Below are 26,792 nucleotides of genomic sequence, written 5' to 3'. Positions count from 1 at the left end.
GGGCTGAGACTAGGGGCTGTAGGTAAAGAGGCTGGCTCAGCTGCTGCCTTGGGTTCTTTTCCTGTTACTGTGATAAAATACTCTGACACAAACAGCTTGAGGAAGGAAGGGCTCATTTGGGCTTACACTTCCAGGGTGTCGCACATCACCATGTGGAAGTCACAGCAAAACCTTGAAGAAACTAGCCACATTGCATCCACAGTCAAAAAAGCAGGGAGATGAACACTTGTTAGTGTTCGGCTCACGTGCTCATTTTATACAGTACAGAATCCCTTGCCCGAGGAATGGTCCCTGCTCTAAACTAATGCAGCTCTTCCCACATTAATTAACATATTCAGGATAATCCCTCACAAGCACACCCAGGCCTATCTTCCTAGTGATTCTAGGTTCTTCCAAGTTGACAATTAACAGTACCATCACAGTGGCAGTGTGAGGGGAGGGCTCCAATGGTGGCTCAGGCTTAAACAGTCTGTGAAAGTGGAGGGGTCAGTTGTAAAGATTACCAGGGCTAGTCAGTGAGTGCAGGTGAATAAGATAATTAAAGGGCCCTGAGGAACTCATAGTAAGCAAAGTAGCCACAGATAGACCAAATAATGACTCTGTCCAGCTATCTGAATAGACCTAGAAGAGCTGACTGCCAAATATAGGAGGCTTTGTCTTGGAAATACCTGATTTACTAATTGAAAACTATGAATATGTATTACCTAATGCATTCATTTAGGACATTATATTCAGGTAATAGAGTTTGTGGAAGTGATGTAGATTCATGTAAAAGTGTTCCTCAAAATGGGTTTTGGGATTAGTGAGAATTTGGTTTGCAATCTGGTCCCTGGCTGCTTTCATCAGCTCCGTGATTGTGGCAGTGTTTTTATCCATGTGTTTGTACAAAAATAATACATGCCTCCTGGGAATTTTGTGAAGAATAAATAGATATTATATTTGAAGTAATTATTATTGTCATTGGTACTTAGCACTAAGTACATACCACCTGTTATTATTCATGAAGGTAACCAACCAACCCTCTAAAATAAGACATTGTCACATGATGTGGTATTACCTCCCCATTTCAGCTAGTATGACAGTTCAAGTTTAGACAGTATACTTCATATTTCTTACAATACTTTTAGTTCATGGAACTCTTCCCTTGGCTCTTGTGAGATATGGCATCAATTCAGCTGTCCTAGATTTGCGGTTCTGTTTATTCTGATTCTCAATAAAAGATGTTCTCGGACAAAAACAGTTACATTGGGTCTCTTGAATGAAAACTCGTACTCTTTGGGGGTTCTGATTTGACAGAGAGGAGAAGCCTGAGAATGTGAACTCCAGCCACCAGCTGGCTTTCCAAGGGCCACACTTGGGAGAGTACCGAATCACCTAGATGTGCCTTTGGACTGCCTGTGGGGGGTTGTCCTGATTGTGTTAATTGAAGTGTGTGGGGGCACTCGTTGGCAGCAGTATTCCCTGGCTGGGATCCTGCACTGTGGAGGGATGGAGCCGAGCATCAGGCATCCATTGCTCTCTGCCTTCTGATTGCGGGTATGACATGAGCAGCTGCTTTAAGCTCCTGTTGCCTTGACTTCCTTGGCGTGATAAACTGTACTTTGGCTGCGAACCAGAACAAACCTTTCCTCCCTCAAGCTGCTTTTGTTGGTATCTTACCACAGTGATGAGACAGTAACGGAGACATCAGGCTCAGTCTTTTGCAGAATCTCTGGGGAACTCAGCGACAGATCCAGTGTCGTCATTTCTAACCCTACTCTGCATACATCACTGCCCACGATTATGGAGAACATCAAACAATAAGATGACAGTGATTTGAGAAAGGTCAGTGTACTCTGCTTCATGTGAGGACACAGTATAGTAGTAGGAGCACAAGAACAACAACAACAACAACAACAACAACAACAACAACTACTACTACTACTACTACTTCTTAAAGGTGTGTAGTAAAGGGGGATGTTGGCTCCAGAAAGGTGTTTCTTCTCCAATGTGTGCATTGTGTTGGACTGAGAAAGGCCCTTCCCATTGTTGAGGATGGTGGCAAGTTCCAATACTTCCTGTGTAATGTCAACTCTGCTCTGCTGTGTGGTGCTGTTTAAGTCTGTGGGCAGTGTTAACAGTACCAGGGACACTCCTGTCAGATGTAAATGGCATCGTCTAAGGATGACAGTGGTGGTACTCATTGATGTTACACGTGTCACAGAATTCGATAGGGCTTCAGCCTTCCCACCACAGACCTGTTCCCAGCATACTGCTGTGGTGCTGCAGGGAGGGGAATGTGTGCTTCTCTTAGTGTGACTTCATAATAAAAGGCGCTGGCAGACTTCAGTTGTCCCAATCCCTGCTCTTTTCCACGTCTGAGTTTCCAGGTGATTGTGTGCAAAGATGATACACACAGATGTTCAGACCCACATCCACACACAGGCTTCCCTTTAGCAATATATAGAAAAACTTAACAGTCTGTTCTGTATCCTCCATTAACATTTGTGAGCTAACGGTGAAACATATAGAAATGATTAATGTTTATTGGGGAAGCCTCTGGGAATATGGGAATGATGGTAATAGGAGCCATTGGAACATGGGCTTCTTTTCTAAGGAAGAAAATCTTGTAATTAATAGCCAAGGTCTTGTTACTGAGTTTCCAGACTGACTGAGTATCATATTGTTGAGTATGTTTTAGTCACAGCAGCGCCATCTAAGGCCCATGGCACATCCTCAGCTGACATTAGGTATATTATTCAGGCACTGGAAGCACAAAGCTTTTCACTCATCTTTCATGTTTACCAAGTGATGGTCAACTAATTCAATTATTGTCATTTGTGACAATAGGATCATTGATGTTGTCAGCTTGAACCAACGTTATAGTATCTTAGAGGCATCCTGGTCCCTATAATGCTTTGTCTAATGATGAGCTTAACATGAGTAAACAAAACTGTCCAAAATAAATAGAATTAAGATAGAGAGTAAAGAGGCAGGCAAATTTGTTTATACAGGTGATTGGAATTCAATGTGAGATGATAATTCTTTCATTGTGCAAAATCTAAAAGGAAGCCAGGTTTAAGACAGGCATTTCTTTAACAATGTTAGGGAAGATACAAATTTTATAGAGAGAAGGAAAAAGATTATTTACAGTATTACTGAAGAAGCAGCAATGGCTGAAGAATCGTGTTTGGAACATGTTCTCTATGTGTAGAGATGAATTTGTTTAAGGTGAACTTTACTGTGCTGGGTTTGAAGTGACTATAAAATACCAAGTTAAAGGCAATTGGCAGCATGCCGTTGCCATGGTTGTTTGTCGAGATATAGGCTATCTGAATAAATTCTGTGATGTTTACATTATGTCAAGTGCTTTAATATAACTGTAGATTATATAAATTGTAGATCTCTAATTCCCAAACCCCGAGTGCTCTGAAACCACAGGCTGCATTGTGGATGAGTGACTCTCAATGTACAGTAGGTTTAACTGTCCAGATGCTTTCTGTGTGTAAGAATCCAGGAGGCTAGAACTCCGGAGGCCAGTAGGTTTGTATTTCCTAGAGGAACAGTGTGGCACAACTCCTGTTTATCTCTTGTCTTTATCATCTGGCTATGTGGTTGTCCAGTGCTTGGTGCTTACGTATTCGGGGAGTATTTTGTAGTAAAAGAATTAATAAGATCTCAGTTTTTAAACTTATTACAGAGTCCTCAACAAGTTGTTGAGGTAGGAGGATTGCAAGTTCAAGGCTTGCCTGGGTCACAGAGTGAGTTCAAAGCCAGCTTGGACAAGACAGTGAAGCTCTGTCACAAGTCAATAAGTAAACAGTGTGCTGGGGCTGTAACTGTGGCAGAGCTTGCTGAGCGTGTGTGATACCCAGCTTCCATTCTCAGCACTACAAAACAAAGAAACAATGTGTGTGGATTGCATGACTTGTCCTCTCTGCTTAAAGTCTTATCAGATCTGATGAATGAAATTGAACAATAAATTAGAAATAGAAATGTAGCACGTTATAAACACTTGCATAATTTAGTAGTGGACATAATTCTATAGATTGTGTGTTCCTTATTTCCCAATCAAAAGTATTGAAGACCTGAAAAGTAAGCTGACTTGGCCATGTTTACACAGATGCTACTGACCAATCTGAACCAGACTCAACTTCCCAGTGCTGTTTGTCTCCTTGTAATAGCTTTTTATTTTATTTTATATTTTATTTTCTTAAGTAGTGAGTCCTTCCATGACGTAAGTTTAACTTCTGAGTTCCCAAAGCATAATTTAGAGAAAACCTTCCTTCCTTTTGTTAAGCACAAGATAGATTTCTTTGGAGAACAGATCCCTTTCTTATCCTGGCTCTGGCACAATGCAGGGAGTTGCTTGTGTGCACCAATATAATTTTTAAAAGTCTCTTTCTCTAAAAGGAGGGTTTTGTGCCACCTAGTGGATTGAAGAAGAGGATCTTGGGGTGAAGGTGTTGGTGGCCCTCCCCTAAAGAGAAGAAAGGGAACTGTTTTAGTTCGAGAATCTTCACCCTCTCCTTTATTTGCATCCTGGAAGTGTCATTCATAGCCAAGGATACCCATTGGGTCACTTTGTGCCCCACTGTGCTGTATAAGCCCCAGCAGTGCCCATGCTGTGTGGTAGGGAAGAGGTGAGGCCAGAGGAACTGCAGCAGCCCTGTTTGCCCTGCCACTGGACGTTTTCAGTCATTGATTCAACACTTCTATAATGGGCCTTCTCAGCATTGGTGGGAATCAATTAAGTCTTGTTCTTCCCAGGAGTTTCCCTATGGCTCTTGTAGACAATTGTTCAGGGTTGTACAGTACTCTAATTTTTGGAAGCTTCTAAATTGTACCTATTGTTGTCCTTCAGGCGAGCTCGTCCTTTTGCAAGCTTTGGGGAAGCTTTGTTTTGAGCGGCAGGAGGTAGAAGGCAGTATCCATCTGCAGGATGCTTTAAGACTGGGGCCAGCACAGGGCCAGGCTTCTCAGCACTGACTTCCCCTGGGATTGGAGGACAGCTTTAAGGACAGCTTTAAGACTGGGGCCAGCACAGGGCTAGGCTTCTCAGCACTGACTTTCCCTGTGATTGGAGGAGACATTCAGCTTCTTGCATTGGATTTTTTCCTTGAAAAGTATGCTTGGTCATCTTTATAGTAAGAGTTACAACTCAGCAAAAACTAGACTTCTAAAGCTCTTCATTTACCCACCAGTAGAAGTATCTTTATGGGTATGGCCATATCTGGGTGGTGTTAAGGACTTGAAGGTCAGATAGACCGTGTGGCAATGTTATCCTGACATCTTCTCAAGAAAAAAAAAAATGGAACATTGACTTGAATCTGCTCTCTTTCATTTCTTGTGTATTTTGGGGCAATTTTTTGAGTCTCAATTTTCCTATTAATTATCTTAAAGGACCAAGGAGAATTATCCCCAACAATGTGTGTCAAGTACCTAACACATTGTTGACAAAGAAATAGGACTCTGTGAACAGTAGTCATTTGGGGAGCTATCACAAATCATATATCATTAATGAAGATTATAACTAACAACAACATTCCTTTCTTCTTTTGGAAATAGCAGCTTCATGGCCTGTGTGTAGTTGTTGTCTAGTGGGGATGACAAAGAGGTGTGATAGAAGTCCACCAGGAGGGTGTTCTCAGGATGTCCCTCCCCACATAGTGAGCATTTGACCATCCACAGTCCCACCACATGCCAGCCCCTCACATGCAGTTACTTGAATTAGTCACTCTCAGCACTGTGACAGAGTGCTTGAGAAAACGGCCCACGTGGGGAAGGCTTATGTTGTCTTCACAGTTTTAGTCCATGGTCACATGGCTCCATTGATTCTTGGCCCTTGGTGAGGTAGAACATCTTGGTGGAAAGCATATGGCTGACAGGGATGTGGGAAATGAGTGTAGATGGCAGGCAAGATTCGAGAATAAGATATACCCTCAGGGTCTGGAGAGATGTCTCAGCGGTTCAGAGTATTTCAACCCAGGTCCAGTTCCCAGTACCCACATGGCAGCCCACAAGAATCTATAACTCCAGTTCTCAAGCATCTGATGTCCCCTTCTGGCCTCCCTGGGCACCAGGCATGCACATGGTAAACATAAATGTGTAGGCAAACCAGTCATAGACATAAGTAAATAAATAATTTTAAAAGGTATACCTTTTGTGCCTCTAGTGACCTACTTCCTCCATCCAGCCCTGTTCCCAATAGCCTATTCACCTATGAACATCTCAATGGATTAACTCATTTGTGAGTTTCATTGGTAAAGTTAGGTGCCCACATGATCCAGCTATCCCTCAAAAGTGCCATCAGCTAGGATATCAACACATAGAGCCTTCAGGGGACATTTTATATTAAACTACATTGTTCCCTAGGAGAATTAATTTTACTGTTCACTCAGTTTGTATGCATTCTGCTGCTAATTCAGAGATATGGAATATAGATTTCTATTTAAACAATGAGAAAATATGACTTTTAGTGTTTATTTTGACATGTTATACCTGGTGCCATGGGGTGGTAGGGGGCATTTGGCATCTATGAAAGATATGGCTGAGAAGCCAGCATGATGTGCTAAGGGGGTGAGGGCCCCAGTACAACACCCATCAGTTTTGGGTTCTGCATAGATTCCCTGTTGGAATTGTCTGGGTGCTGTCGTGAGTTTGGCTTGCTGCTGTCATGCCATGATTGGGGGGTATGTGGAGGACAGTGCCACTTCAACGATACGCTTAGCCCAGTAAAAAGCATGTGCATAAATCAGTATAAACATCTTGTAGCCAAAAGCAACCTGAAATAAAGTTCTAGAAAAGTCCATGTAATCTGAGTTCTGAGAAAATGGGAACCAGGAAATGATCAGTCAGGCAGGTGGATTACCAAATAGTGTCTTCATTACTTATAAAATTCACGCTGGAGAATAGGGCTTCTTCTAGATGCTGTTTCCTAATGTTGGAGCCCAGAATTAGATAAGCCGTAGAAGCTGTGGTAGGAGGAGCACAGAAGAGTGTGTGTGCTTCCTGCCAGAAGACTGACTTCCAGAGAAAAGACAGGAAGGGGTGGACTCAGCCTTTTATCATTTCCTGGGGAGAACAGCTGGAAGGGGCAGCCAGAAGCACTCTGCAGATCATGAGTGTTAGACAAACACTGAAGCTTCACTCCCCTCTGCCCTATCTTCAAAAGTCTCATCTCCATCGATCTAACAAGTTTATAAGTAGCAACTGACATTTTTTCAAAAATGGCTATTACTTGTCTGCCCGTTCCAAAGAACGTGCCCTGTTACCCACAGAAGACAATTTGGACTCCTTTGCCTGGCTTTGCAGACTTCATCTAACCTGGCCCCATCCAGCCTGTCACCCTCTGCAGTCTGTCCTGCTGGGCTGTCCCTTTTATTTCCTTTATTTTATTTATTTATGTCCACCCAGAGTGTATTTATTTAAGTCCCAGAACAAGCTCCACACGGAGACAAGCTTTGCACTTGAGCACACATTGATTTCTCTCATCTCTAGCCCACCTCTGAGCAGTCGTGTGCAATCAAGGGCCCAGGCTCAGCACTTCTGTCATTGTATGGGCTTTGTCAGCCAGTACGTGAGGACCTGCAGACATGTTGGTTCTTCTGTGTATCTTTAGCTGCTTGTGTGCATGCAGTTCATGCAATCAATTCACAATTGGATGAGTTAAGTGGACCAGATGAGCAGTGGGCATCCTTCCCACTGTACTGCCTGTGTTTCTTAGGCTGGGAAGTAAGACACTTGAGACACAGAACCACATTAGCTCTGAGTTAAGCCACTGACACTAAGTCATAGAATGTCAGGGTTTTAGAACCAAGTGACAGTTCTCTAGGTCAACATCAGTGTCTTACAGCTGAGAATAGTTTCGAGAGGAACAAGGGTTCTTTCTTGTTGTAGGCCATCTGTCAGATATATGGCCTTAGATTAGCCATCGAAAGGTTAGTTGGCAGCTCTATGTTTACATTAAATGGTCCAGCGAGCCTTTCAAGGTATATTTCTGTTATCTTACAGAGCCTTACAGCTTACGGTTTTGTCCAGTTCTATGGCAGAATGCACTTCATGGATGCTTCTGCCACACCTCACTGCCGCCCCTCTTGTATTGTGTGTGTGAATCCACTGTGGAGGATTCAAGGGTGTGTAAGCTTGTGCTATACCTGTAGCTACTGAGACAACAAAAAGTATCTTGGCTTGCCTGTGGCCCCAGATACTAAGCATTAAAATGCAAGTGTCTTCTCACTGCAGGCCATTTTATATTACCTTAGGATGCCCTCAGCTACCTTAAATCGTTGCCCATAGTCTCTGAGAGAATCTAGGCTAAGAAAGCAAGCTCATTTGTATTCTCTGATCAGCAAAGATCAAGGGCAGTTACCACAGTACTTAGTCACCAGGGGAAGCCATTACAAACTAGGCTCCTCAGAGGGACAGCAGCTTGGATGGGGGCTAGGAGAGGAACAGCCCTTTGCCAGGATGAATCAACACCGGGAGCTGGGATAGGATGAAGGAGGAGGGCTGGCTAGCCAGCTCCTGGCACCCACATGCTGGGAGAAGGCATCTTCACTTGTGTGGTGTGGTGTGGTGTGGTGTGGTGTGGTGTGGTGTGGTGTGGTGTGGTGTGGTGTGCTGTGCTGTGGTGTGCTGTGGTGTGCTGTGGTGTGCTGTGGTGTGGTGTGGTGTGGTGTGGTGTGGTGTGGTGTGGTGTGTGCTGTGGTGTGCTGTGGTGTGGTGTGGTGTGGTGTGTGCTGTGGTGTGCTGTGCAGTGCAGTATAGTGTTGTGTAATGAGTGTGGTGTTGTGCTATGTAATGTAGTATTGTCTTGTGTAGTATGACATTGTGTGTTTTAATGCCCTCAGTGATCATGTTTATTTTCTATAGGGAAATTCCAGTCATAACTAAAACGCTATTTTGGCGATTCGTGTTACCTTCTTTCCATTAAATTTAAAACTTTTTTAGAATTCTCATTAAGAAATTAAATGTTAGTGTTGATTCTTATTTGCTAGCAGAAAAGTCAGTAGAGAAGGTTATACAGATACAAGTGTTTTAAACAGAGTCATCCTGTTAATGAGTTATCAAGTCAGCTTGATAGGTCATGGTTAGCATTTAAAATAGAAGCAAGTAATAAATATCAGAATGCACACTGTGCTTAGCCCCAGTGAGCGCCCGCCGTGTGCTGTTCCATGTGCATTTTAGGATGAGTCAGGGTGTAATCAATCTTGCAGGGACTGCTGTCATGCGTCTGAGGAGTATTTGGAGGTGGGGTCATGGCAGTCATTCGGCGTCTGCTTTATTATAAACTGTCGGTGTTGGCTGCCCTTCTCTTATTATGAAACACTCATTTTATTAATTATCTCAGCACATTTATTTTGAGTACCCAGTATATGCCAGGTGCTGTCCTAAATGCTGGGGAGGAGATCTCTGTTAGCATTTACAATGCAAATCATCTTAGTTTCAGAGCAACCCCTGTGTTGGTTTGCACAGGTCAGGCTGTAGATCATAGAAATCTCCCTTCACACATCCTCTCCCACTCCTCACATGGCTTCCATTTATGATTCCCTGACCAGGACAGAGGTAGCCACAGTGAGATGCAAAGGAAACAAGGTTTTAAACTACAAACTCAGAGGTTCTTCCAAAGGAGGGAGAATGAACGCCGGGAAAAATCATTTCCTAGTATCTTCCATAAACTCAGAGCTTCTTAGATATTAATGAATTGTGTTTCTCTTGATGGGGAGCTGCAAGTCTCTGTGGTTTTAACTACAGGAAAGGCCTAGGCACTGCAGAGCTACAGTGTAGACTTGGACAGGTTGTCCACTGCAGTCTATGGCACTGCAGGGAGAGATGAGCTCACGTTTTGCTTGCCACACTTTATGCCTCATCGAGGAGCTATCGCCACAGAAAGCAGAGGCAAATCTTTAAGGGGTAAAAAGCACCCTGTGCTCTGGCCAGACCCTCAGCTAAACAACATGGGCTGGGGAGAGCTACCTCTATCCAAGGAGACCCTTTCATTAATTGCTGAAATGCCCTGATTGCTGCTGTTGGTTCAGAGGTGGGTGTGTCTGGAAGCCTACAGGTGGCGTTAAGCAATTTCCCGTAGATGTGCCTGATTCTGTCCCTTCAGCTCCAGGACTTGCCTGACCTTACTATTTTTAGAATCACAGAAGTTAGGTGACCAAGTGTATCTACTGTCTCCCCACACAGACGAGCACAGAGTTCCCGTTTTAGAGTCTGAGGCAGGTAATGCCATTCTATCTGCTGGGCTGTCTCCCATTGTAGGAGAAGAAATTAAACTTTCAGTGACTTCTGATTTGAAGTGGGAAATTAGATTTCTCTCTTTAATCCCAACAAGGGCACAGAGGACTTCACCGTCCCTCACACAGAAGACACCAAACAAAACTCACACAAAACCCTGCCTTATCAATGGAAGCCAGGTGGTGTTCACCTCGGAAACAAGTGCAGACACAAGAGGGAAAGATCTGCTCTCAAGTTTGGTGTGAATCCTTTATTCTTCCCCTTGCACCATCCTAAGAGAACATTCAAAATTGATCAGCAGAAAACTCCCTGTGAGTTTGTCTTCAGGCGAGTTGTAAGAAAACGGAGGGCGAGGAGCCCAGAGGAGGGGGTTGGCCTGCTTCTTACTATCTTGCCATGGCTGTCTCTTGCCCCATGCTGGCTTCCTGTATTAAAGGCTGCCTGCCCCTTGTTTCTGTTTGACTTGCATTCTGATGAGATGCTCTGCTGTGACTATCCAGTGCCAGATGATGAGCAGGTTTGTGGATAACGGAGGAAAATAACCACAATGACTGGAATTATTGAATTTGTTCTGGCAGACACCTGTGTGGTTTCTGTTTCTCCATTGTGAGGAGATTTCTTTGTCGTTCATGGAAAATAAGCCAGGAGTGAAATTTGTCTTTTGTTATCAGAGCTTGTTTTTGTGCCTGGGAAAATTGGTCTAAATATAAAATTCCACCCCCAAATGATGCACTTAGCCCAGCAGGCAGATAGAGTCTGGGGGGGAAGTACAGGCACAAGATGCGACTCTGCCGTCCTGTCCTCTGCTGCCTGAGACTTTCGCCCAGACGTTTCCCTTCCACTCATGAGTTGGGAATCAGCTTTCCCAGAATTGAATAGGGATGCTGTGTTAATCTGGAAGAGAAATGGAGGAAAGGCCCAAGGAAGCATCTCTTTACCCAGTGAGTCACTCTTCTGACTTGTTCTCATTCAAGAGCATGGCCTGAGTTAGGCTCTGTGATGTCAGTGAAATACTATTCACCATACATGAGTTTTCTGCTACTCAGGTAATCAGTAGATGAACCTAACTACCTACCATACCAATGAGGCAGCCCCAACACAGGCCGGGGACACCAAGTTTTCTTTTCTTTTTCTCTTTTTTTATGACAGATCTCCCCATGTCTATCTCAGTCTATTTGTTGAGTATGTCTGAGCACTTGACACTGCGCCATGTTCTTTGAGAATTGGCCCAGTGGGTCAGATGTACGTGTTTCTGCAAAAAATTGGCAGTCATAGAAGAAGGATAATATATGAAGAAAACTGGAAATGACACTGATTTCGTCAGAACAATGGAAGTGGAGGAGATTGGTATAAGAGGAAAATTGCATTTGGACCACACTTATCCACCATGTTGTTGGCTCTGTGGTCCAGCCTCAGATTACCTTTCTTCTCTAATCCTGTTCTTGGAGGAACTGCCTTTCTATGAGGGACATTTTTCTTCTACCTGGGTTGTTGGAGTCAGTTCTCAAAAGCTTGTATGGATGCCACGAACTGAAATAATATGTTCAGCAGATTCCTTAACTATACAGGGAACATTCAGCAACCAAGGGACAGTGATGCTCTTATCACTTCTCATGTTGCAAATAGTAAATTTGAGTCCAAGATCAAGAGTATTTCTCAATTAGTAAACAAAGAGATGGAGGATGTTGGTTTTGGAACAGTCCTCCCATCTTTGCTTGTGAGTTACTCTCACCGCAGTCTCCTCACCAACTCTGGCTCAGAGTCAGACTGTGAAGTTCACTCTTATGTACTACGTGCAGTACACCCTCCCTCCCTCCCTCCTTCTGTCTTTCCCTTTGTATATAGGGTGCCCTAAATTCCCATGCAACCCAGGCTAGCCTCTTTGAACTCATGTCCTCTGCCTTGGCCTCCCACATGCTAGGATGACTGGCATGTGACATCATTCTTGGCTTGGAGTATCTCAGTAGCCAAACTCTATTAGATGAAGTTTAGTTATACTGAATCATATATTAAATTATAGTCTGCTAAATCACATTATGAAACTAGGGGGTATAAATAACATGCATATGATGCAGTACAAGAAGCTTTGAAAGTAGCCCATTGCTAATTCCTCCAGAGAGTTGGGGGTTGGTCTGTGGTTTACCATGTTGGTATTATAAGAATGGCTTGGCCAGCTGTCATGTTAGCAGAGGCCTCTCAGACGTGGCCATTGTTTGTTGGCAATAACACCATTGTTTCTTCTCTAAATTATTGTTTAACTGGTCCTGGGGATTAGAACGATCTATAAATAGATGCCCATGGCAAACAGGAAAAAAAGAATGTTTTAGAGAATCCAGTGTCCCCTGTAATACCATCCTCTTCTAGGATACATTTACTCTTTGGAGTCCTCTGATCTCTTCTGTCACAACTACCCCAGACCCTCCTAATTCTACAGAATACTGCCAAGTGCACTTATAGAAGCACATTTCCTTCCATTTGTCACCAGTACCCCTCTTCCCCCACCCTCATTTAGATTATTCTAAATGGACACCCCAACTCAGAAAACAATAGGTATTTTTCCTGTCAGTCCTCTTTGTGCATTTGTCGTTAATTCTCAGATACTTTGAGAGAGTAGCTACTCCCATTTTACAGAGGAGGAAGCAGCTCAGAGATTAAATGGCACTGTGTAGTTCATACAGTAAAACCTGTTAGGTTTGAATCTGAGTCTGCCCACCTATGCTCTTTCTAAAGTCCACTGTCTGCTCAGGGCTGGCAATCATTCTCTTCAAGGCTCACATGACTCCCTAATGCCTGGTTCAAATCTAAGCCCAGGTCTTAGAATACCCCAGTGTTCTGGCCTTTGTGTACAGTACACTTAGAATAGTGTTTGGGCTGTCTTTCCATCCCCACCACTAAGTGCTGACTTTTCAATGTGTTCAGCATATGTTTGTTGAAGAGGACTGGCCATTCCTTTGATGTGGGTAAAGTTAGGAAGCCTGAAGGCGCCATCTCCATGACGGTCAGCAGTATGCATGGCAGGTCATCTTTAGCTACACTGAAAACAGAATGGGTGTAGAGAAAAGGTTGATCAGGTCCCAGATAATTCAGGTACCTGTGGGATAGAGGTGATGGGAAAGAACAATGTTCATCCCTATGCTTGTAGTCTGGGCCAGCTGAGACCAGAACTGCCTCAGTGAGGAAACCTTCAGCCTTGAAAGTACCACACTGCCCCCTGGAGTGTGTCTTAGTGCCGTCCCCAGCCCTACTTTCCAATGGATAGATGGAGAGGTATTCATTCATCACACTGGGGCTGTTTCCCTCTTCTACCAGGTAATATACGTTTACACAGACATGTAGACACACGGACAGACAGAGAGATAGATGTGTGTGTGCACATTCATTTATTATATTTATTATTTGTGTGTATATGTGCTCACATGCATGCCATGTCCCAAGTGCAAAGGCCAGAGAACAACTTGCAGGTACCAGTTCTCTTCTCCTACTGTGTGGGTACCCGGGATCAAACTCAGTTGTCAGGCTTGGGAGCAAGCACTGACCCACTGAGCATCTGCTGTCCCTGCTGACTTATTTAATGTGTTACAGATGCTTTGAAGAAACGCGGGCAGGCTTTATTTTTAAAAGTAGTTTCCTTAGAATATGGTGCAGACACCCTCACAAGCTCTCTCCTTCATTTCCTCCTTTCAAAAATATTTTGGGAGTAAGTAACTCAACTTAATAATTTGAATGTCACCTTCATCCTTCTCAGCCTGCCTCTGGCAATGGCATCAGTATACTGTGTGGCCTTAAGGTGGAGGAGCAGAAGGGAGACAGGAGGGGGGCCTGATTCATCAACTCAGACTGTTTTCAGACCTTGAGTAATCGAATGTTTTCTGTTCCGGATTTTTGGCTGAAGTTTGGGGTGGGCCACTCTCTGGGAACCAGAGTGTCTGTCTTCCCTTTTGTACTTGAGTGTGTTTCCGGGTAGTGTGTGTTCTTAGGAAGAGGTAGCTGTGAGGAGCCATCCAGTGGCTGCCCTTAGCTGCCCACAGTGGACAAGCCTACTTGTGGGCTCCAGAATAAATTCAGGAAAGACTTTCTCACTTCTGTTTCCTGTGATGTAACAAGTCTCCCTTCTTCTGCTGGTCCACACTGTTTCTCCACACTCGTTAGAATCATGAAGTACAAGTATTCATCACTGACCTATGGAACCAGCTAGTTAGTTCTCTCCTCTGACATCAGAGAAAGGTGGCTTCTATTTTATAGAGGATGTATGTCATAGTCACCTGACCCCCACTGCCTGCCACCCTTCTGAGTGACAGAAGGTAGGATCCATCTGTTTGCCCCAATGTGACTGGATCACAAAGAAACAGTTAGCAGGTGGGAAATTTATTTTTCAAGACACATATAAACCTGCCGTTGCAGAGAGGACTCTGGCGCTAATTTAGATGCAAATGGGATCATCCAACTAGAGCTGATTACAGAAGGGTCAGGGTGTCTATACGCTCAATTTCACTCCTACATATCAAGTTAATGTGCTGCTGCAATTGCGGGCATGATGACTGGACCTTTTTGTTTTGTATAGAGTTTTGACTTTGTAGAAGTAGAATGTGATATCCATCCACCTCCTTTTTAAAAGAAAACAAGCTGTCTATTTGGTCCATTTTTGAAAAGCTTGAAATAAGAATAATAATAAAAAATATACTTCTAGAGCTTCTAGACTAAGATGAACAGAAGTAGGCGGACTATAAATTCAGTTGCCATCCTGTTCAGAAAGCCAGGGTAACCCTGTGCACTTTGCTGAGTTGTAGCCAGGCACGGATGGCAGGTAGGTGATGGGCTGGCACAGCAGGTCAGAACTGTGTTAATGCAGTATTTGTTGGATAACTTTGCTTCTCAGTCAGGTTTTTGGACACTGGCATGTTGTAATTCTAGGGTATGCCAGCAAAGCACCTGCACACAATGTATTGCAATTTGTCTGTATTTCTAATGAGATAGATAGATAGATAGATAGATAGATGCCCAAGTTTCACAGAACAGTACTTGCCTTTACTACATGCAGGCTACACTAATGTTTTCTATTTGAAAATGGTCTAAATCATTAGTGAACCAGCAAATTGAATTCGCTCACCCAGTCTCAAGCTGTATTTTTCAGAACACACAACTTTAAGGTGCTGGCAAACGCAGCTGGCCTGGAGAAAGAAGCAAACAAGGGCTAAAGGAAGATGAAGGATGTGGATAAAGAAAGATTAGCTTCAAAGGATGGACTACATTAGACTGGCAGTCATAAAACCAAGTACCCAAGGCAGGCCTCTGTCCTAGTACTTGGCCTGGGGAGCAGGCAGGGAGTGCCTTGGCAGCAGGCGCATTCCTCCTGTTTACAGCTCTCTTTATCTTATCAAGGTCTTTCTCTTATCTCTTTGGAGTGGATGGAATTCCCGAACTATGCTTACGTGTAGACATTGTTGATTTAAACAGCAAGTAGATTTGTATAGCTGGCTATTTTCGTGTAAGTTGGTAGTTGCCCAACACCCTTTATAGAACAAGGTAGATACTGATCATCTTGTGATTCAAAAGGTCCTTCTGTCCTTCTGCTCCAGCTCATTGTCCTTCATCATTGTCACTTCTGTGCTGATGCCGCACTGGGGCCCCAGCAGAAGGTTCCTCTGTGCATTCCTGTGGTGAAGTGTCTTTCGTCCGTGGCTATCGTTAGCTTTCCAGTGATCACACATAGGATCTTAGTCTTTATCCTCATTAAGGATGTTGCCTGTCTGGGAGGATTAGAAGAAGTTTCAAAGAGAATGATAATGGGGCAAGGGAAGATTTTCTGGGATAAAAGGATCTGAAGTATACAGTGGGGAAGAGATGGAAGAAGGGAACTAGGTCTCCCTGGTTGGGGTGTTAGCTTAAGGTAAGTGTGACCTCAATCTGTAAAGAGTTTACAGCTGATAGCTAATGGGATTGGGTTGTTAATATTTATAGCATGTTATGTAAATGCTGCCCCCCAAGTGCTTCCTTAAATCCTCTTAGCTTATTAATGACAGCTTTGATTTCTAAAAAGAAATAAAATCTTTTAATTTATCCAGCCTAAGAGTAGTAAACAATAGCCACTCAACGCCCTTTCATGTTGGCCCCAGGACAGACTTGGATTCTAGTGAGTTGATTGCTGGGCTTTTGAGCTTAGGAAGGTCACGTGTAACCCAGTGGGGAAAGCTGCTGCTGCTGCTGCTGCTGCTGCTGCTGCTGCTGCTGCTTCGGGGTGTGTCAGGCCATCAGTGCTTGGTAAAGTGACATCCAGCCCATTTGGAAAGCTCTCACTCTCGACTCTTTTCTATTTAGATTGTTTGCCTTCATCATTTGGGTTGAGATTTATGCCAGCCACCCCTGATGTTGTAGGTAAGGGGACGTGCATAGTACGACTCCATGTTTGACGTGCATAGTAGGACTCCATGTTTGAAGCTGAGCATCGCTTCCTGTTTAGCTCTGTTTAGTGGCATTGATTATTTTTGGCGATCCTCACTAAAAAATGTGTCTACATCCAAGTGCAGTAGCATGCACACCTGTGGTCTCAATGCTTTGGAGCCTAAGGCAGGAGGATAACAGTTAGACAGCATCACTTGGGAGGCTAAGTCAGGAAGACGATCAGAGTTTACTTGGTTCATACCGGGAGGCTGTGCCAAAAGCTAAGGGATGAGAGTGTAGCATACTGGACAATGCTAGCACAGCAGGGGTCGAGTAGAATTCCATTCACCGAGGCACTTGTGCATGCACAATCTCTCTCTCTCTCTCTCTCTCTCTCTCTCTCTCTCACACACACACACACACACACACACACACATACACACACACACACACAGAGAGAGAGAGAGAGAGAGAGAGAGAGAGAGAGAGAGAGAGAGAGAACAAAAAGGAATCAGATGGAAGAGCATCCATTTCCTGTGCCTCTAGGACACGGGTAGAGCAAGACTTCTTAGATGTTTACTAATTGGAATTCCTTTTGCCTTAGAAGTTTTACCTGACCCGGGATACATGGTGCACTTCTTACTTTTCTCATTGTCATAACCAACAAGAAACAGCTAGAGGGGAGATGGGTTTGTTTTGGCTTAGAGTTAGGATGGTACACAGTCCACCATGGTGTGAAGTGTGGCAGCAGAGGAGTCAGCCAGTCACATAGACTCTGAAGAAAGGAAGAGAGAAGGCGGGAGTCAGGGCTGGGTTCTACTCCTGAGTAGCACTGCCAACTAGACACCAAAGTGTTCAAACATATGAGTCTATGGGGGACATTTCACATTTTACCACCATGGGTATATAAAATAGATAAGCAAATCAAATGCTTATATTAATAAATCATATTAAAATAAAAGCAATTATTTATTACACATATAATTTTGCCATTTATTAATGTGAAATCAAAGTTGCATGCTGATGGCTGTGCCTATTTATTTTCCCATAAAATATTAATTCTTGAGTGAATATTTGATGCTGCAGGATGTAGAACATTTTCAGTGTTTTCAGAGTTGATTGATGCTTTGATTTTATAATTGTCAGTTCTGAGAATACCACTTCACATAAATACATAGTACAAAGTGGTGGCAGTGTGACTTAGGATCATTTCAGAAATTGTTAGAAATCCTGACCTAATCTTAATTAAAAATTTAACAAATTTTCTGTGAAACTCAAGTTAACAACTCAAACAGCAGGGTCTACAAGCAAGCATTCTAATGTAATGCAATCCAAAGATACAGAACTTCTGTACTCACATGCCGAGGAGTAACGACAGGGAATATTGACAATCTTCCCGTAAGACAAACTGCTGTGTTTCTGTAAGGGAAAGGGCAAAATCACCACAGTTCATAATGTATGACAGTGTAGAATCTGAGCAGGGTTTCTTGGCCTTGTGTGGCATGACAGCATACACAGTCCCCATGCTAAGTGTCTAAAACCCAGGCTGCAGTGAACTCTCAGAATTCAGTATGGGTGAGTACCCAAAACACCTCAGATTGTCTATAGATCTTATTTTACATTTATTTTTGCTAACTATGTATTCAGAAGCCATCTGTTATTCCTTATTTCCACAATCTCCATATTTATTTATTTATGGGGTCCCAAACACAGTTTACACAGATGGGGTACAGAAGATATGGAAGAATTGTTACGTTCAACTCTGGCAGATATCACTTGCTGGACCTGCGAGGGGTAGCTGCCATTCACCCATGAGGAAGTTCTCTGTATGCCTAGCTTTGTGTGCTATAGTTGGCTGAGTAGGTATGGACCTCAGGACAGCGTTAGCTGTGTCCCATGCCAGGCCATCGCAGCTAGCTGCAGAGGCAGGGAAGCTTGTGAGGGGGCACTTTCTCTGTGGAATTTTCTTCCCCAGTGTTGATGCTTCTCTGCTTCCTCTTCCTTTATTACCTTTGGGCTACAGAGAGCCCATTAAAGTGGTCAGATGCCGGGCGGTGGTGGCACACGCCTTTAATCCCAGCACTTGGGAGGCAGAGACAGGCGGATTTCTGAGTTCGAGGCTAGCCTGGTCTACAAAGTGAGTTCCAGGACAGCCAGGACTACATAGAGAAACCCTGTCTCGAAAAACCAAAAAAAAAAAAAAAAAAAAGAAGAAAAAAAAAACCAAACAAACAAATAAAGTGGTCAGATGACTTCATGTGATGTTTTGCATGCTTGAAGGCTTACACTGTTACAGCCATAAGGAGGGTGATGTTCACACTGCAGAGATGTGCCCATTGTGGGAGTGCCGGGGGACTCTGAAAGAGCAAATCCAAATGGACTTCATTACTATAAATAAAGTCCATTATTTATTAGAATAAAGAAAGGAGACAGCTGGTTTGAAACATTTTACTCACCTGGACTCATCTTTCCAGAACACTGCTGAGTACCAAGAACTTATAAAAAGTAATTCAAACCACTAACATGAGAGTGCCATGCCTGTATCCATAGTGCAGCTGTTCATGACCGGTCTTCACTGATTCCAGAGCTCTGGACATCTGTTTTCTAAACTGTAGGTTTTTAAAGCTGAAAATTGAAAGGAGAAGAGGAATGTAGTATGAAGGGAGTGGCCCAGTTACTGGTACGATTACAGTGACAGTGAACACTTTTCCCCATTAATTAATTAATCAATCAATTAATTAATTCACTTTACATCCTAATTACAGCCCCCCCCAGTCCTCCTTGCACATGTTTCCCCCTCATTTCTCCCCTTCCCCTCTGAGAAGGGAGAGGCCCCGTAGGTACCATCCCACCCTGGCACATTAAGTCAATTAACTAGGTCCACCCTCCCCCACTGAGGCCAGACAAGGCAATCCAGTTAGGGAAACAGGATCCACAGGCAGGCAACAGAGTCAGAGACAGCCTCCAGTTATTGTTGAAGGCCAAGCTACACATCTGCTACATAAGTGTGTGAGGGTCTAGGTCTAGCTCATATATGCTCTTTGGTTGGTGGTTAAGGTTCTGAGAAACCCCAAGGGTCCAGGTTAGGTGACTCTGTTGGTCTTTTTGTGGAGTCCTTATCCCCACCAAGTTTCTCAGTCCTTCCCCCAACTCCTCCACAAGACTTCCTGAGCTCCATCTAATGTTTGACTGTGGATCCCAGCATCTGTATCAGTCAGCTGCTGGGTGGAGCCCCTCAGAGCACAGTTATGCTAGGCTCCCGTCTACAAGTATAACAGAGTATCATTGATAGTGTCAGGGATTGGTTCTTGCCCATGGGATGGGTCTCAACTTGGGCCAGTCATTGGTTAGTCATTCCCACAGTCTCTGCTCCATCTTTGTCCCTGTACTTTTTGTAGTCAGGACAAATTTTGGGTCAAAGTTTTTGTGGGTGGGTTGGTATCCTTATATCCTACTAGTCGTCCTGCCTGGCTACAGGAGTTGGCCACTTCAGGCTCTATATACCCCACTGCTAGGAGTCTCAGCTACAGTCACCCTCATAGACTTGCTGGGGCTTCCCTCATCCTGAGTCTCTGGCACATCCTAGAGATTCCCTCCCCAAACCCCATCCTAACCCACCACCCCACTACCTGCCCACCTTGATTGAGGGAAACAGGGAGGGGGTATCAGGTGTAAGGAGAGCTGGGGAGAGAAGGTTGAGATAATGAACACTTTCAAAGGGAGGAAGAAATAAAACAGAAACTGGGAAAGAGGAGATACACTTGTTTAGACAGTATTGCTTTCTGCTTCATTTAGAATGGAATACACTGGACGAGGCTAGGCGTTTGCAGAGTATGGAACCTCAGAACATGAGCCGAGTGTTGGATGGTTTCAGTGCATTTGAGGGTGGATATTTCTGTGCTCAACATTAATAACCTAGTGATGACCTCTAGCTATGAAGATCAGCTGCTGCATCTGCTTTTAGGAGACTAGGGAGCATGCAGTCTTAGAGTCAGTGGTTAAGGTTGAGGGCTAAGGACACGCTCGGTGAATGAAGTGCAGCCATGTAAGCACGAGGACCTAAGTTCTGCTCCCTCCATCCATGTAAAGTGCTAGGTAGCGGTGTGCGTCGGTACCTCATGGCTAGGGTAGCAGACACGTGGATCCCAGAGGGGCTGCTCGCCATCCTAGTAGAATAGGTAAGCTGCAGGCTCAGTAAGGTATCCTTCCCCCAAAGTAAAAACTTGCAAGTTTTACAGTGACCAAAGGATGCACCTGACATTGACGTCTCACCTCCACAATCACAACCACACACACCCTCCATACACAAATGTTTAAGGCTAGGATTTTGATGCTTTAACCCTCCAGTCCTTGGCTCTGTGAAGAATCCAATTCCAGTCTGAGTCATTGAAAGGCTGACTTTTTTTTTTCTTTATAGGAAAAGCACATAGGCAGAAAATCTTAATTTGTATTATAAGAAAGTCACCATTGCTCTATTAAGCAATCCGTTCTTATAGCACTTTATAAATAATGCTTTATGTGCAGTATTCATTTATAAAAATATTGGCTTGCTGCTCTCCAGGAGCACATCTGAGTGAACATCTGCAGCACTCCATGTCTTTACCTCTCCGTTGCAATTTATTATATTATCATTAGATTTGCTATAGCTCAGGTTCTGAACATAAAGAATGTTCTTACGTTTACAGCTCCTTGTACTTAGAGGATGCCAGTAAATGTTTATTGAATGACTAATAATGAGACAAATTACACCAAACTTTCTAATTAATCCTTTATTAACCATATAAATACTTTTCATACTCTCCTGCACTATTTTCGAGTATGCACTAAAACGTTTATAGGGTTTAAACTGCGTTTGACTCGAGCCGTCAGAGCATATGGCTACCTTCCCTCTGCCTTCGCCTTCCTGAGCTGCAGGGCAGGTGTTGTGTAGCATAGACATATGGTTGGCTCCAGCTAGCAGTTTTCATGGAAGTGTCCCTGTGCTGATGTGGGGTGTTGGGGTGAGCGTCTGTCAGTCTGAGATGATGCTCACCCATGCTCTCTCTGCCACTGGCCCCATGCTCACCCATGTTCTCTCCCCATTGGTCACAGGTAACAGTGGAGGAGGTCATGACCACAACCGCATACCTGGACCTCTTCCTGCGCAGCATCTCTGAGCCAGCGCTCCTGGAGATCTTCCTCCGCTTCATCCTGTTGCACCAGCATGAGAATGTCCACATCCTGGACACCCTCACCAGCCGAATCAACACCCCTTTTCGGGTAAGGAGAGCTTCTGAGGGAGGATGTGTTCAACTCAGACTCCAGAGAAGAGCAGTTTGGGGAATAAAATTATGAATATTTCCCTCCCTCCCTTCCCATTTCTCCTGCAGCTGTTATCCTCTTTCTTTGTGGACATAGATAATTTGATAACATTTTTTAACTATCAGGTGTCCCTTTGTTAGGGAGGTGGCACTGCCCCCCCTTCTCTTTTCGTGTCAATGCTTTCTTGTGTGGAACTGGCAAAATGCACTTCTGAAGGAGCAAGATTCTAAGAACATATAAAGACTCAGGTACAGGGCGAGCCAGGGAACACAAGTGGTCAGGGCATGAGGTAGCAATTTAGTGGAAGGCCGAAGTAGAGTCTGATAAATTTACTGGAAGAAAAGAGGCAACTACTAAGGAAAAAAATCTGTAACATACACACACACACACACACATAATATATTTTATATATTATATTTTACATACATTGTACATGTTTGTAAATATGTATATTGTATATAACATACACATATATAAATACATGTACTATATGTATTTGTAGTCAAGAGGCACAAATGGTGGCAGAGTACTGTAATCCAGTACTTAGGAGACTGAGGCGGGAAGTCTGCGAACCTGAGGGTAGCTTGGGCTACATAGCAGGGCACTGTCCCAATAAAGAAAAATTGTGTGAAAAAAAATTACGAAAATTAAAGTGTTATACTAGGGGAAAATTTCATTTAACAGTTGACCCGATAGCAGCAGGGTGCACAGTCAGCCTTCTCAAGCCAGACCGACAGCAAGGCTCAGAGGATGTAAAAGCTTTGACATCATGCAATGTATGCTGTCTGGCTACAATGAGTTTAAATTAAAAGCAAAATTGATTTGAGGAATCCACAGGCATGTAGATATGTGCTTTACTGTACTCATAAATACCTAGAAGACCAAGAAATTACAAAGGGAAAGGGGAGGTTCCTTTGAGTTGTTGCAAACATGGATGAACCTTGAGGACATTACATTCAGTAGCAAAAAGACAGTACACCAGTAACCAAATCACAAACTGCTTGCCTGTGTTTGCCTGTGGCAAATAGATAGAAAGAACGTAGTCAAGCTTACAAAGCCAGAGTAGAATGATGATTTCCAGACACAACAAATCAGAATAGTAAGGACTTCCCTAAGCTGAGGGAGGATCTATGAAAACTCGAACTAAAACTTAAAAGAGAAAGTGTTCCCTTCAGGTAAGGGTGTGCTTATTAATTATTTAAGCACAGTGCTCTGTTCATGTAATTAAGCAAAGACCCAGATTAAAATTAAAGCTGCTTGATTTTTAGATAACATGATCTTATATGCAAAACAAAACGAAAATCTAAGGAATGAGCTAAAAAGAAGCATTAGAACTCGTAATGATTCAGCAAGGCTGCAAAAATACAATTTCATTGCAAGATCAATTCTATTTTTATATGATAGTGAGTGTTTTAACGCTTCTTTTTTCTGTTACTATGATAAAACATTCTGACAAACACAGTTACTTGAAGGAGGAAAGGTTTACTTCTTAGCTTACATTTCAAAGTAGAGTTCATCATGGTAGGGCCTCCAGGCAGCAGGAGCCTGAAATGGCTGTCACAGTCACATCCATGTCAGGAACAGAGAGGGTGGCTGCGTGGACGTTGAGGCTAGGTTCAGGTTCCCTTGCCTCACCAACAGCAACCAAGCTTATTAAGATACCCGACCCTCGACACATATACACACATATACACACATGTCCAGAGGTTTATCTCCCAGGTGATTTTAGATTCTTTCAAGTTGGCAGTTAACACTAAGCCTCACAGTGAGCCATATAAAAATCAAATTAAGATCATTTATAATAATGTCAACAGTTATAAAATAATTGGGAAGGAATTTCGCAAAAGAAGTGTAAAACATAATGCAAAGCTACAAATGTTTTGGGAAAAAAAATCAAAGAATTAAATAAGTGCAGAAACATCCTATGTTCATAGGCTGGAAGACTTGATATTGTTCCTATAAAAGTATTACCCAAATTAACCTACAATTAGAATTTGTTCACTATAAAACCAATTAGCCTTTGTTGAGACTGATAGGCTGATTCTAAAATTCACACAGAAACCCAAAGTTTCCAGAATAGCCACAACAAACTTGAAAAAGAGACAACTGGGCATCAGTTTATAAAAAGTAGGTCCTGAGATCACGTATATGGAACATTAGATGGACAGAGCAGGTTATATTTATGTGCTTAGGAACATATACACACTTGCATGTGTGAGTGTGCACGTGCATGCACACACATGTGTGTGTAAAACAACTAAAGAAAAAGAGATCATGAGGCAAAAAGAATGGAATTGAATTACTAACCCATATGATAAACAAACATTAAGTCAAAATGACCCAAAGACTTAAAGTTTAAAGAAAACAAGAAAATCTGTGTAGTCATGGCAGTGGTTTCTAAGATGATACCAAAACCATGAGCAACAAAAGACAAATCAGACAAAACTGGGCATATTCAAGATGAAGCTCCTTAGTGTTTTAAGGATACTAAGACATGGAAACGAAGTGTAGTGCCCCTGAGCCTAGCGTTCTGGAACCCGAGGCAGAAGTATCACAAGTTGGAAGCTAGCCTGGGTTACAAAGCAAGACCGTATTTCAGAAACAAATCTAAATTAAGATCCAGTGAGATGGCTCAGTGGGTAAAGGTTGTCACTGTGTGAAGCTGGTTACCTCAGTTCAATCCATGGACATCTCCTAAAGGTGGAAGGAGAGGACTGACTCTCCTCTGCTGTCCTGTGACATCCATGTGTGCATAGTGGAATGTGTGCCCACACAGAGCATGCACACATGTACAACAATAATAGTTTCGAGTAATAAATAAACATGATTGAAATAATAAATTGAATAAATAAACAAACTTGAAAAGACAATCCACAGAATAGTTGGGAAGTTTTAAATCATATAAAATACTTGTACATAGAATAAAGAACTCCTACAGCTCAGTTATTCAAAGAAACACACCTCTTGCCAAGCACCTTGACAGTGATTGGCAGGGGTTACTATGGCAATAGATAAGCAGAATAGCTATTTGAGACTGGGAAAGTGTTGGGTGGCTGTCTCATGAGAAAGAACAGAAAGGGTTCCCAGGGAGAGGTGATTCCAGGCTAAGTCTCAGAGGAAGCAGGAAAAGGCATTTCAGGTAAGGGGAGGTCTTGAGGTTTTATTGCTGTGAACAGACACTGTGAGCAAGGCAACTCTTATAAAGACAAACATTTCATTGGGTCTGGCTTACAGTCTGTTATCATCAGAGTTGGAAGCCTGGCAGCATGGTAGGCAGACATGGTGCTGGAGAAGGAGCTGAGAGTTCTACATCTTGATCCACAGGCCACAGAAGGAGACTGTCACTCTGGGCATAGCCCAACCCTGCAGTGACACACTTCCTCCAGCAAGGCCACACCTATTCCAACAAGGCCACACCTATTCCAACAAGGCCACACCTCCTAATGATGCCTAAGGGCCAGGTATTCAAACACAGGAGTCTGTGGGGGTCATACCTATTCAGACCATCACATACAGTACCTTGGAATGGGAGAGAGTGTGTTGTGTCTGACTGCCTAAGTCTGTCACGACCCTGAGCAAAGATGTTTGAAGTCAGCTCAAAGACAGCTCTTTCTTTACAATACCTTTGCTGGCATAAGGTCATCCTGCCTAGAATACAAACTAGCATTTACTCTCCTCTACAAAGATGGAGGAGTCTAAATTACTTAAATGACCTGATAGGTTGATGACAGCCTATGATATGGAAGCTGCAGTGATTTTTGTAATTGGACATTTCTCTGTTTGATCATTCCTATTTTAGGAAATAGGCATTGAAAGAATTCATGTGTTTGTAAAAGAAGATTCATTTAAAAAAAAATTTTTTTTTTTGCGTGAACTCCTTAGGAAAGTAGATTTCCATACTCAGAGCACTATAGGAAATAGAACCAAAGAGAAAAATTTGCTCCAATAGCAAGAGAAAAATCAAGGCTTGGAGCTGCAAACTCTGGAGACAGCTGGCCAGGTTATAAGTACTTTCCAGTGAGCCCTGTCCTGTAAATAACCAGTGTCACATTTGAAGACAACTTAGAAGTATAAATTGTCTGAAGATGAAATAGAGAAGATTTTGTGTGTGTGTGTGTGTGTGTGTTAGGAGTTGAAGGGGCACATTCCTGTCATCCGCATCTTTGAAGATTCTCAGTCTGAGCACGAGCATCTCTGAGGCGGGCACTGGGTCTCTAGCCAACTCTTCCCCAGGGGAACTGGGATACTGAATATGTTTGTTCCTGGCAGCAATGTGTGTTTTATGAAAACTTCCAGGGATACAGAAACCATTTTGTTCTGTAATTTTGAGTTCTTTGTCACCTGTTGGTGGCGTTCCCTGGCTGACACTGACACAGCCTGTGTTGATTGTCCCCAGCTTTGTGTGGTGTCCTTGGCGCTGTTCAGAACTCTCATCGGGCTACACTGTGAAGACGTGATGTTGCAGCTAGTTTTAAGGTGAGCTTCTGTCGTTTTGTTCTCGTGAAAGAAACGTTTCCTCTGTACTGCTGCTGTTGTGTTTCACTGTGATCGTGTGAATGAGGCAAGGATCTTGCCTGTGAGGAGGAAAATTATTAAGAGAGCCAGTTTAATCTTCTTGGTGTTATTTACCAAAGTTCGTTTTGTTTTATTATAGAAAGCTTTTAGTGGGGACATTTGTATTATATTATAAATGTATCCCTGAAAACAATAAGGAGAATGTTGGGAAAGTTTGCAATAACTAAGTAAAGCTCTCTGGGGTCATGGCTGAACTTCATCCTCCTGAGGTACCCTTTTGGGGTTTGCCCTCTTAAGGGACCCTTGTTATTAAAAAAAAACAACTTTTTCAAATATAAAACACTTGAATATAATCTTCAGCCTTTTCTTTAGTA

General features: G+C 43.1%; 1 protein-coding gene and 1 long non-coding RNA gene across 5 annotated transcripts in view; one reads left to right on the top strand and one right to left on the bottom strand.

Annotated features, from left to right (window-relative positions):
* Fhip1a (FHF complex subunit HOOK interacting protein 1A) overlaps positions 1-26,792 on the top strand; it is a 235,797-nt gene that overhangs the window by 179,595 nt on the left and 29,410 nt on the right. For all 4 annotated transcript variants that reach the window (XM_076932600.1, XM_034499684.2, XM_076932598.1 and 1 more), the window contains 2 exons: positions 21,694-21,861; positions 26,300-26,379. In XM_076932600.1, the coding sequence (XP_076788715.1) occupies positions 21,694-21,861; positions 26,300-26,379 (248 nt within the window). The remainder of the gene's footprint in view (positions 1-21,693; positions 21,862-26,299; positions 26,380-26,792) is intronic.
* The window catches only part of LOC117706681 (uncharacterized), a 13,764-nt gene continuing 2,725 nt past the window's right edge, over positions 15,754-26,792 (bottom strand). The window contains exons 2-6 of the long non-coding RNA XR_004606599.2: positions 19,059-19,227; positions 18,889-18,959; positions 17,961-18,021; positions 17,216-17,377; positions 15,754-15,971 (exon numbers count right to left, since the gene is read on the bottom strand). This is a non-coding gene — a long non-coding RNA (uncharacterized LOC117706681). The remainder of the gene's footprint in view (positions 15,972-17,215; positions 17,378-17,960; positions 18,022-18,888; positions 18,960-19,058; positions 19,228-26,792) is intronic.

The sequence above is a fragment of the Arvicanthis niloticus genome, chromosome 4, assembly GCF_011762505.2.
Source record: "Arvicanthis niloticus isolate mArvNil1 chromosome 4, mArvNil1.pat.X, whole genome shotgun sequence".
Lineage (NCBI taxonomy): Eukaryota > Metazoa > Chordata > Mammalia > Rodentia > Muridae > Arvicanthis > Arvicanthis niloticus.
The sequence above is the reverse complement of the archived record's forward strand: the minus strand, read 5'-3'. Positions and strand labels throughout refer to the sequence as shown.